We start from the raw sequence: 11,996 nt of genomic DNA, 5'->3' as shown, positions 1-11,996 counted from the left end.
AAACTTTTTTTTAGAGAGAAATTATACACAAGCTAACGAGTAATGTGTGAATCAGTTAATGCGCCTTTAGTCTCGGTGTGTATTAATCACTATTTATGGGGTAAGGCTTGAGAGTGTGAATGCACTATTTGACCTGGTAATAGGAATGACATGATAAAATACATGACATTTCTCGCACATGAAATGAATCATCTTAACATTTATTGCCCTTTTTAAATAAACCTGGACGGTGGACCCTTAACATCAACCAACGTAGGGATCAGAATAGACATTAAGAAAAAGATAATACAAGTTGATTGGCTAAATCCACATGTTCCATGGGAGGCCAATTTTGACCATGTGACAGATATTTATGCTTATCCTAGCCAATCTTTTCTAGATTTAATTTTAGAGGATTGGCCTGAAAGTCAAACATGTGATGTTTGTTTATGGTATTGGGATTCAAGCAAAACCAGTTCTAGGATTGTGGGAATAAATTATCTAAAGAGAAAGGACCAAATACTAGAGAGAGAGAAGTTCAAATCTTTATACATTCTTAATCTTATTAGTTATTACACAAAAATTGAATCATTTATGATTCAATGTTTCCTTACATCCTCATACAATTCTTATTAAGAAAAGAAAGCAACACTTAGAAGAGTTCAAAAGGCTCCCCCATTTGCCACTGAAGGAGACCTCACCTCCTCAAACCAACCCCAATACTCAGGATTACAATGTGCTGGAGAGGACACCACAATTGGCCTTGGAGTAAATGGACCAGCAGACCCTTTCCAATTTGTCAAGCAATTCATCAAGACATTTCCTAGTTTCCCTTCATTGATGGCCTCATAAACCTTCTCTATATGCTCCCCTGGACTCACCTTCTTTGCACCAGTAAGAATCTCAGTCCCCACTTCGGTCCTCACAAACCTGTAGATTGGAAAAGTCCTACATTTCTTGATCCTGTTAGCTATTGGAAAATCTCCATTCTCAAATCTCTCCCGAGCTTTCACTACCTCTTCTCCAAGCTTTGTCTTCAATTCCTCTAGGAATATTGGTATTCTCTTGAAAATTGAGTAGCCCTTGTCATTTTCAGAATCAGCTTTAGGATCTTTAAGTGCTCTTTCTACAAGTACTTCTCGCAGTTTAGGCAAGAGAGCATAAGAGGGATTAGTGGGGTCGTCAAGATAAGAGAAAACTGGCTGATGCTCAATAACTTGCAAGAGTTCTTTCTCACAGAAACGAGATTCAAGTAGTGATCCATCTTCAGTAGTGTAAAGGGTCTTCCTCACTACTTGGAGAACAACGTGTTTCACAACTTCCCTCATGTTTTCCTCCAAATGTCTAAGATCAATTGCCTGGCAAAGTGCTACCATGTAAGTGGCAGACATAAGCCTTAGAATCTCAATGGCTTCTGCACTTTTTCTGGCTGAAATCAAACCCAGAGAATTCACATCTTGATTGTGTTGTTCAGCACTATGTACATGTGTAGTTACAGGGTTTGCAAGGTACTGAAGCTCAGAGCAATATGCAGCCATGGCTATCTCTGCACCTTTGAACCCGTAGTCCAAGCTTGGATTAGGTCCACCACTTAAATTGGATGGCAAGCCATTGTTGTAGTAGTCGCATACCAATTCAGAAAATTGAGCAAACATGAGCTTCCCAATTGCTGCAACGGCAATTCTGAGATTGTCCATGGAGACACCAATTGGTGTACCTTGGAAATTCCCTCCATGGAGAGCAAGATCTCGAGCAACATCGATCAATGGGTTGTCATTCACAGAGTTGATTTCCCTTTCAATTGAATGTGTTGCCATTCGAATAACTTCAATCTGGGGACCAAGCCATTGAGGAGAGGTTCTGAGTGCATACCTGTCCTGTTTTGGCTTTGTAAGTGGGTCTTTCTCATTACGAATTTTTGCGCCTTTCATGAAGTCACTTTCGTCCAGAAGGAACTCCATAATAGCAGCCGATTCAATCTGGCCAGGGTGGTGCTTGAGCTCATGTGTTAGAGGGTCTGTGAACTCAGGCTTACCGAGCATAACTTCACAAAACAAACCAGAGAGAACCTCTGAAAGTAGAGCCAAAATGTTGGCATCAAAACAAACTGTTGCAGCAACAGCTGAGCCAACAGCTGTTCCATTTACAAGAGCTAAACCTTCCTTGGCTTGAAGATCAAAAGGACCAGAAATTCCAGCTCTTGTCAGAGCTTCTATGGCTGTAATTTCTTCACCTTCAGAGGTGACCACTTTGGAATTATGCCGGCCAGTTAGTAACCCAGCAATATAAGATAATGGTACAAGATCACCCGAAGCAGTGATAGTACCCCTTAAAGGAAGTTTAGGGATCAAGTTCTTGTTCATAAGCTTGGCCATACCTTCAAGTACCTCCCACCGGATACCAGAATAGCCTTGCATGAGTGTGTTTGTGCGAACAAGCATAGCCGCCTTCGAATAACTAGATGGAAGATTCTCTCTCCCAATCACTCCGGCATTAAGGAACCGAATAAGCTCAGTTTGAAGGTCGGTAGTTTTGTTGGTGCGCCGGTGTGATGTGGCTCCAAAGCCAGTGGTAACACCATATGTGTCTGTTCCACGGGAGATATTGTCAGCAACCCAGTTAGCACTTCTGGCCACACGATCACGAGCCACAGCTTCATCAAGGTTAACCTTCACTTCGCCACGGCGTGCAATGGCAGTGACCTGAGCAACAGTGAGTGTTGTACCTTGGATGTCAACGGTTTGCACCCCTGAAAATTGCGACACCATGCGAGAGACTTCATCATAGTGGTTGCATTGGAGGGCCTCTGCAGCTTTCTTCCAGTGTAATGGGGTTGATATGTGAGATTTTTCCGATACACAAATGGGGTTTGCAGTGTCTTTTGGGAGAGGGAGAGCTGAAGGACGGAAATGCTCAATTGGGCGGGAAAATCCATTGGTTGCCATTGCTGGAATTGACCAAAGATTTCAAAGGGTGAAGGAGAAAAAAAATTGGGAGTGGTCAAGCTATTATGCAGTGTAGTTTGTTTTTGAGTTTAGGAGGTAACTAGTATCTATTTATAGTAGTGAACAAGTGAGTGGGTGGTAGCCAGTGGGAAAGGGGCTGCGCCTATGGTCAAATCTTTGTTTGTTGAGAAAGAGTGGGTTGGTGTAGACAGAACTTGCATGGAAGCATACTCCAAAGTTTTATGTCTACTTTTTCTAGCCAGGAAAAAATGTTATTCAATGCTGGGTTTCTACACGTGGCTTTCTACAAAGTACTCCAAAAAAGACTAATTGACCTTGGTGGAGATACCACTCACTTGGTCCTGACTCCTGAGCAACCTTATCCTCTCTATTATTTATGTGCACCAAACCGAAGGACGTGTAATTCACGGTCTAAGCTGAAACGGTTCAGTTCCATCTCAACCAACCCTCGGATGTCTTTTTGCTTGTGGAATTCATGAATCATGCTTTGTATGACACACCATTTGCTTCCCTGTCAAATTAATTAACAAAGACTGGGGAAAACTTCTTGGAAATCTCACACTACTTGAGATTCTTTTTCTTTTTCTTTTTCTTTTTTATTTTTTATTTTTTACGTCTCAAACAAACAAAGATTCGAAACTTTTAGCCACACTTCACATTTCCCATGCTATCGTTCAAACTTATATAAACTTCATCCAAGTGAATCCTATGAGACTCAACAAATAATCAAAATCTCAAATCTGATACACACTATATTCTATGCAACTCCCTATGCGTAAAAAAATTATGAGTATAGGAATAAGGAAAATCTAAGTTCCCTCGTGATAAAATGGAAATAAAAGTAAAGAAATTGCCAATAAATTCTAATTTAAGTGACACCTAAGAATATAAGGCAGAAGGTGAAGTTGTGGATTCAAGAACCAAGTGATGTGTGCCTTTTGAAAAAAGTAAAAAATTAAAAATTTGAAATTTTTGTGAGTGATATAGAGGTATTTACAAACCGGATCCAAATCCAATATCTGTATACTTAAAAAATGGAATGTTGATCATTTAAATCTCTTGTGGAATCAGGACATGTATACCTTGGCTAACATAAACCCCAACCAATATCGAAAGTATAGTTCAGAAAAACTGGCTTCATTTCATTGCCCAAAAAAAAAAAAAAAAAAAAAATCTAAAATTACACCTGTAGGGATAAGAGTTCAAGATCATATATTGGGTCTTGGGTTTTGTCCGAGGACATTGAAAGGTCCGAGGAGGAACAAATAGTTATTAGAGATTCCAATTTAAAGTCACATAAGTAAGGAATGAATGGAGCTGGTCTGAGAAGGAACTCCTCCTCGGATATGATGAATGCAACTCAAGTATCTATTCCAGCAATTAGAATGACCCTCCAGAAAACTCCAATGATAGGAACATGCCTTATGAACATACGAGAAGAAAGGAAATCCAAAAATATCTAAGGAAAAACTGCTAACGTAAACCCCAGCCAATATCGAAAGTATAGTAAGTGCTCAGACGATCAACAAGTGTATGATTAAGGGAGTTATATAATGTGAGAGATTCTCCATGAGAAAAGGATTGAAAGAATAAAAAGAAAACACTATAGCAATCTAAATTGTTTTTGTATCCAATTGTGATCAATTTATACAAGGGTGACCTCCTCGGACTGAAAGTCCATTAATATCAGATCCTCTTATTTGTGTTTAATTGACATTTAACTCAATACTAGCCGTTGTCCAACTCATTAAGACCTAATTCTTTGACCTACTCTTTACAAATTTATTGTACTGAGTTCATTGGATCAAGATCCCATACATCTTAGGTTTGTGCCACAAATCGTGTCCTTACAACACCCTTTTGTGCCACAACTCTCATGTGGCAAGCAATAAGTGATAGATAAAAAGTAATGAGTTCATGTAAAAGTGATAAGCATCTAATCACAATCTGCTACATAGAATAATTGTGAAAAATTGTGTGTATAGAAAAGAATTATTCTTGCCCTACTTAGTGCAATTGAAGGACAACCTTTTAAATAGGTTTATACTTATTATTAATACGATTTCCAAGTCACAAAAGCATTTCATAAGGGCGCTTGAGAGTTCCAACGAAATAGGCACAGCACTGATAAAGTTATACCCTTTCGTATTACAAAAAGCTACAAAGCACGTTCTATGCTGTCACATAAGACTGAAATAATACTAGTAAAAAATTAGATACGAAATAAGGCAAGGATAAATTAAAACCTACTGAACTTAAACTGGGAAAATGCTTTCTTACACAGTGGAGATATGCATCCCACTCAAGAATAAATAGAAGACAACGTTCAAAACCTGCAAACTACCAAATATTTAACATGTCTAAAGGACAAGATTCCCAAGACCAAAGTACTGAATACATATGCTGTGCTAAAATGGCACAACACAAAACCTCACCAACTAAATAGTTAGCTGAGTTCAACATAAGAGAATTACAAGGGGTGAGAATTTTTAATTTTGATGAGTAACAAGGGGTGAGAATTAACCCACCTCCCTTTAATATCAAGGACGCGCTCTCTTGTTGCTGCATGAGGGGCACTTGTATTGCTTGATGTGCTCAGCCCTTGCAGGGGTGATCTTCACACATTTGCCATGGAACCATTTCTCACATATGTCACAGCATATCCAGAACTCATCTGCAGCATAGTTCTCTCCACAAGCACCACACAAGGTCTCCCCATGCTCGTCGTCATCTTCTTCATCCACTACCTCATCCTCATCCTTTGTTGGCTTTGGAAACTTGACTGATTCGGATCCTCGCTGCTTTTATGGCCAATTAAAGCAAATAGCAAAGCAGCAGAGATATAAAAATGATATATCAATTATAAAAATAAATAAAGAAAGAAAGCATTTGAGACCATATCAACTATCAAAAAAGAACAACAAATTAATTACTAAGCCACATATAATAACTTAACAAGAAATTAACATAAAAATTAGAAAGTATTCAATGCAAACAGGCATCACTGTTCAGCAGGAACAACATGAGAGAACTTATATTAAGTAGCACCACTTATTGGAAATATTATCGAGAATTAGTGAATACATTTAGATTAACTATAGTTCATTTTAAAAATCAACTTAATTCAACTAAACCTTATTATATGACAGAGGTAAAAAATTAAACCCAAAAGTGGAAACAAATCACTTAAAAGCATGTTTTGGAAAAATGAGGATGAGACATGTCTCTGGTCACAAAAATTGCAAATCACAAGGGTCTATGACACTAATTCAATGAATGTCTTCATTAATTGCACAAAGACACTTTATGCAAAATTCAAAGTGCATACAGGCACAAGATTAAAAGTTTCTTTTTATCACTAAATTGCTTTAACATTACAATTCATCATCCAGCCAAGGATCCAGTTTACTACATCCAATCCCTCATGGAACAAAGTCACAAACAACAAAAGGCAACTAACCTAGGATCTGCATTTTAAGCATCAATATATGCACAAATAGAGTTCAGCATGAGAAATGAAAGGTCTCAATTATGCGTAACTTCTGAACAGGTTCTCATCATTATTAAATTTCCTTTTACCAGACAAGCCCTCCCCAAACAGGGGGAAGTAGCATTCACAACAAGGGTGTCAAACCCACTCAAAAGCTATTTTTAGCATCTTAAACCACAAAAATATGCTCCATCAAAGATACCATATCTAAAAAAATTTGACATCCTGCTACAGTGAACTCTCATAAATGAGAGCTCACTGTAGCAACTTGCTATTATTTTTTAATGATTTTGTGGTGGTTGGTTTTAGACTTTTAGTGGTGATTTTTTTTATTATTTTAATGAGTTGTTTATATTATTATAAATGAAATGGGAAAAAAATAGAAACTTTGATGTGGGATGAATTGTAAAGTGAGTTGTTAAAATTGATAAAGTAGGTTTTTTGAGTTGCTAAATGCTATATTTTTTGAGATCCTTGATGTGAATGCTCCATCCCATTAACACCTATCAACAGTCAAGCATTTTCTACATTCAAAATTAACATTAGAAATACTAAGAAACATACAAAAAGAATATGTGAGCTCACATTAGCCTTGATGCATATAACAAGCTTCTTTGTCAGACACAGCAAAGGATAAAATCATAGAAGTGACAGATACAAAATGAGAAGAAAGTATATCTTTATTTTACCCCTTTTGAGCCTGACTTGGGTTTGTTGCTGCTGTGATTTGAAACTGATGACTTCTCCTTGGACTGTTTCTTTGCAGTTCCAGTTACAACTTCAAATATTGTTGGCAAATCATTTATCATAGTGAAGAGACGTTTCCTGCATCAGAAATGCATTTTAATTGGTAAATAAGAAAATATTAAGCATAACCTAAAAGGTCATGCCAAACATTACTCAACATTTGAGGCTTCTTTTCAATGACAACACATACAAGTTAATTGTGACTTCTAACTTTTTCAACTTATTAATTAATTTGCTTTTTTGTCTGAGTTCATTCCAATTGTTCCCCGCACAGATTAGAAACCAACAATCTATGTCAAATGTCAACAATCAAGCGCCATTGTCTATTTTTACTAAGTTCCACAGGATTTAGGCTCTAAAAAGACACGCATGCTGCATGCACTGATTTAACAAACACAAAGCTCAACCACAAGGAATGCGAAATCTACACACACACACTAGCACTTACACATAGATCATAGATGAGAAACTCAAAAATTAAAATCCAAAAGTACAAACATGTATAGGAAGCTTGCAAACACAAAAGAAATCCTTATCATGGAGGCTGATGAGGCCTTTATGTTAATGGTAAATTTGTTTTATTTGATATTCTTTACACCATATTTTTCAAGTCAAACAAGGAAGAATCACATTGGAAGGGAAAAACTATTTGATAAGGGCTACAAAAGTAAAATATAACATCAGAAGTTGTAAAAGGCATAGTTTAATAGAGGAAGAAGATTTATAAACAGCTATTGAATTTCATTGATCATCACAATTACTACAAATATAAAATTTCTAGAGCTTCTGGATTGTACCTGTCAGCTTTATCAAAACCAAATCTGGCACCAAAATAAAATGCCACTGAAAGTAACCATGCATCGCTGTGAACAGCAACCAGAGACAGCCAGTCCTTTTCTTGCATGCCATCTCTGGCAAAGTTGATTCCTAAAGCAGGCTCTGGGAGCTCCGGAGGCACTTCTTCAGCAGGTAAATTAACTTCCCACTGTTCATTAGGGAATCCATAAAGGCAAAGATTCTCCTTCTCTGACAGGCACCAGTCAGTCAAATACAATAGGCATCAGTAACAGGCAGTAGGTAGCCACAGCAAGTAAATGAAAAGGTCATCTTTTTAATTTAGCATATTCTACATATCACTTACAATACAAAACCATAACCAAATCTAATATATCCCATATGTGTGCAAAACATGAAATTTCCATAAGAAATGTTAAGTGGGATTACAGGATGCAACTACCACATAATTTAAGATACAGCAAACGCCATGGTGCTCACTCAATGTCCTAAAAATGGTCAACCTAGCTGAATAACTGAAAGAATTGTAGCTGCTGACCACCATGTTTTGCCAACATAGTCACCCAGAGAATTAATACACAGTTACTATTCATTCAGGCTGTTCAATACTAAGACACCAAGTCCAAATAACAAGTACATTAATCTTACATTTAATTGGAAGATAAAAGAAATGCTTAAAAATATACACATTTGAAGTCCAAAGCTAGTGTTGTCCCAGAACTCCTTTTTACATTGTACAATTTCTTCGCCAAAGCAATTGAATCTGCCTAAGGATCCTCAAATATCCAAACATCATATAAATAATAAAGCAAAAAAAAAAAAAAAAAGGATAATCATCTCTCCATAGAATTACTACAAGAAAGAAAACGTAGTAATATTAATGAAAATGCAAAACCCACAACAGTATTGAAATCAAAAATATCAAACCAGTCAAACTCTTAGAAGAAGTTCACCAATGAATTGCACCCTTACATTACACGAAGTTCAAACTCTCAATCGTAAAAAAAAATTAAGTGAATAATCAAAGTAAACAAACAATAGTCAATTCCCAATAGTATGAATTTTTTTCTTTTTTTTGAGAATCAGCATGAACTTTGAAACACACCTTACATATAAAACAACTCCAGCATTTACCAGAATTCATTAAATAAAAAATGCATCTTTGGCACAATTCATTCCTCAAACAAAAACATTAAACTTAACAAATCTGGCAAATGATGTTAATTACACACTCAGCAAGTGCATAGGCGAACAAAATATTCACACTGTAAAGCAATATATATCATCAATAAAGGAAAGAAAGAAAAAGAAAAAGAAAAAAGTAATTATTAATTCTTTTTAATAAGTAAAAATTTTAATTTAAAAAAAAATAGTAATTATTAATTAACTCAAAGCTAAAATAGACCCAACTTTCTACCCCATCAGTAAAACTAACTTTAAAACACTTTTACTAACCAGTAAAGGAAAATCACTAATTTCCTATCGGTTTTAAACACACACACACACAATTCGCAAATACAAATCTGAAGCAACAAAAAATGTAAGAATCATTACAACAGAAGAAATCATAACAAAGCGAAGATAGAAACCCTAACCGGGATCACACTGCTGATAAAATTCTTCAACGTCTGCGAAAATCACACCCAACCAATAAAAAAAAAATTCAGAGCCATTACAAAATAAAATCTCAAAAAAAATTTAAAAATAAAAATTGAAAAAAGAAAAGAGAAAATGAGAGAGAGAGAGGGAGACCAGTAGTGAGGGCTTTGACCATGCCAGCTCTACGGCCTTTGAAGTCTCTGAAAACCTCTTCCACTGTGCGAGGGTTGTACTGTCCTCCACCGTCCATTTCCGTACTCTTCCAGAGCTCGCTTTCGAAACTAGAAATCTAAAAAATTTAAATTAAAAAAAAAAAAAAAAAAAAAAAAAAAAACAAAGATTGAAGAAGAAGAGGAGAGACAGAATGGGAAATAGGAGAGTTGTCAAGGGGTGTTTATTGAGAGATACGATACGATGCGATAGGAAGGCTTTGAGTTTGAGAAACAAAAAAACAAACTAAACATTTTTTCTTTCTTACAAATTGAACAGAACGAAAAGATAGGTTGGGAATTTAGGATGTCTTTTGGAAGGAGGGAACCAAAAAAAAAAAAAAAAAAAAAAAGAAAATAAATTTTTTTTAGCTTAGTCTGACGTGGCGTTTGTTTATAGCCTGATGATTGTGTGTGGGTTTTTTAATTTTTAATTTATATTATATATATATATATATTATGAGAAGCGGATTTAAATGGAAATTTGAAATTGGATTTTGCGTGAAGAGAGAGGTCCGGTCGGGTGGAGAGGAAGACAGAGATTGTGGTACGTAGGTAATGCTAACGTGCGATGCAGGTGTTGGTTAAGTTTTTGAAAACCGGTGGTGGTGGTACTGCGTACTTTGTGTCGTGTCTCCATCAATTAGATTTGAGTGCGATCCAAGGGAGCGTTTGGATCGGACGGCTATTAATAGATCGCCTTGTGGGTCGTTGGGGGTGGGAAGTCGTGGGGTCCAGATCCGTAGCTGCTGACATGTCGTTGCAACCCGAACAGAAACAAAATATTCTTGAGCTCCGGTGGTAGTTGTATTAGTATTCTGATCAAATCTTTGTTTTGGAGCACCGGACCCGGAGCGAGCACCACCGCTTGTTTTGGTTTTGGAGAACATCGATCCTAGAGGAGGACAGCGTTACTCACACATATACATACATATATATAGCCTTCAAGATGAGAATTGCCGAATGGACTTTTACACATTTGGCCCACTAGTAGTAAGTATTAAATACTAGAAACTCTGCACCATTTGGGCAAACTTAACGTCTCCTTAAGCAGAAAAATGATTTTGTCGGGACTTGGAAGCTTTGAGAGCCATGCTCCATAGAAATTAGGCCGCGCGCACAAGATACAGTCTCTCCCAAGCCCTGAGGGAAGCATGGGAAAAGGCATGAATTCAATCTATGAGGAAATCATATTTAGTATGTAAGTATTTCTATGTTAAGTATACATGTGTGAGTGAAGCCTCATATTAAGATGAGAAAAAAGAATAATTAATATAACATAATTGAGAACATACCCTATTGAGTTTAGACGTGAGTGGAAGATTGTTATGTATACACATGTAAGTGAAGTTCTACATTAATAATAATAAGAAGAATGAGTTTTTTTTTTTTAATATAGAAAAATGAGTTGTTAATATAACATAATTGAACACATACTCATTTAGTTTAAGCCTTTTGGGTTAAAGTATGTTTTTATATGTTATATTAATTATTTAAGAAAACTCCTCAAGCTAATTATCTACCTAACATTCTATTTATCCAAAAACAAAAACCACTACCACTAGTAAACACTCATGACGTGTGAATTAATTCTGTCTCAATTGGAGATACAAATTTTTTTCATTACTTTTCTCATTTGTTCATGTGAAAAGTTATAGGGTTGGCTTGTGTCCAATGATTGGTTCTACCAGACACGTTGAGATGCTAACACGTGTTCAGATCTTAACGTGTCCAGTAGAACTGGCCACTGGATAGAAGCCTCTCCCAAAGTTATAAATAGAACAACAATACTTTTACATAAATTCAACCACTTTATTTGTGTTATAATCACAATTAATTACATAAAAAAATTCTCTCAAAAAAAAAATACTTGAAAAAATTTAAGATGAAATGTGAAAGGTTTTGTACCCATTAGCTAGCTCACCTCTAAGCATCGTCACATGGAAGAGAAACAACGCCATTTTTTTATTAATGATGCATTGGTTGAGGGGCTCGGAAGCCCAGAATTGAGTGTACATCAAGGGAAGTCGGTCCCAGCAGATACCACATGACGAAATAGAGGTGCCACAAAGTGACTAAACCCTTTCTCCATGGTCCAATATAATTGAATGGCCACAATGCCTTCTTTCATTGCTTTCGTTAACAATGCCTGTCTATGCGACGTCAGCGTCTTCTTTTTCTCATCAATGAAATTCCCAAATTTGTCCACCA

At 36.4% G+C, this 11,996-nt stretch overlaps 2 protein-coding genes across 4 annotated transcripts; both read right to left on the bottom strand.

Annotated features, from left to right (window-relative positions):
- Positions 1–502: 502 nt before the first annotated feature.
- On the bottom strand, positions 503–3,018 carry LOC115976049 (phenylalanine ammonia-lyase-like). Its single transcript, XM_031097134.1, has one exon. The coding sequence runs from the start codon at positions 2,922–2,924 to the stop codon at positions 642–644; it is 2,283 nt and encodes a 760-aa protein (XP_030952994.1). The 5' UTR covers positions 2,925–3,018; the 3' UTR covers positions 503–641.
- Positions 3,019–5,169: 2,151 nt separating this feature from the next.
- Positions 5,170–10,096, bottom strand: LOC115976048 (PHD finger protein ALFIN-LIKE 4-like). 3 transcript variants are annotated; one of them, XM_031097131.1, is made up of 5 exons: positions 9,730–10,095; positions 9,573–9,605; positions 7,980–8,208; positions 7,125–7,260; positions 5,170–5,746 (listed from the first exon to the last, which is right to left on the bottom strand). In XM_031097131.1, the coding sequence occupies exons 1-5, from the start codon at positions 9,824–9,826 to the stop codon at positions 5,486–5,488; spliced, it is 756 nt and encodes a 251-aa protein (XP_030952991.1). In that variant the 5' UTR covers positions 9,827–10,095; the 3' UTR covers positions 5,170–5,485. The 3 variants fall into 3 exon arrangements, with proteins under 3 accessions (XP_030952991.1, XP_030952992.1, XP_030952993.1); XM_031097132.1 differs by having other exon boundaries at positions 5,170–5,743; XM_031097133.1 differs by lacking the exon at positions 9,573–9,605 and having other exon boundaries at positions 9,730–10,096.
- Positions 10,097–11,996: the final 1,900 nt, after the last annotated feature.

Source organism: Quercus lobata, chromosome 2, assembly GCF_001633185.2.
Source record: "Quercus lobata isolate SW786 chromosome 2, ValleyOak3.0 Primary Assembly, whole genome shotgun sequence".
In the NCBI taxonomy this organism is placed as follows: domain Eukaryota; kingdom Viridiplantae; phylum Streptophyta; class Magnoliopsida; order Fagales; family Fagaceae; genus Quercus; species Quercus lobata.
The sequence above is the reverse complement of the archived record's forward strand: the minus strand, read 5'-3'. Positions and strand labels throughout refer to the sequence as shown.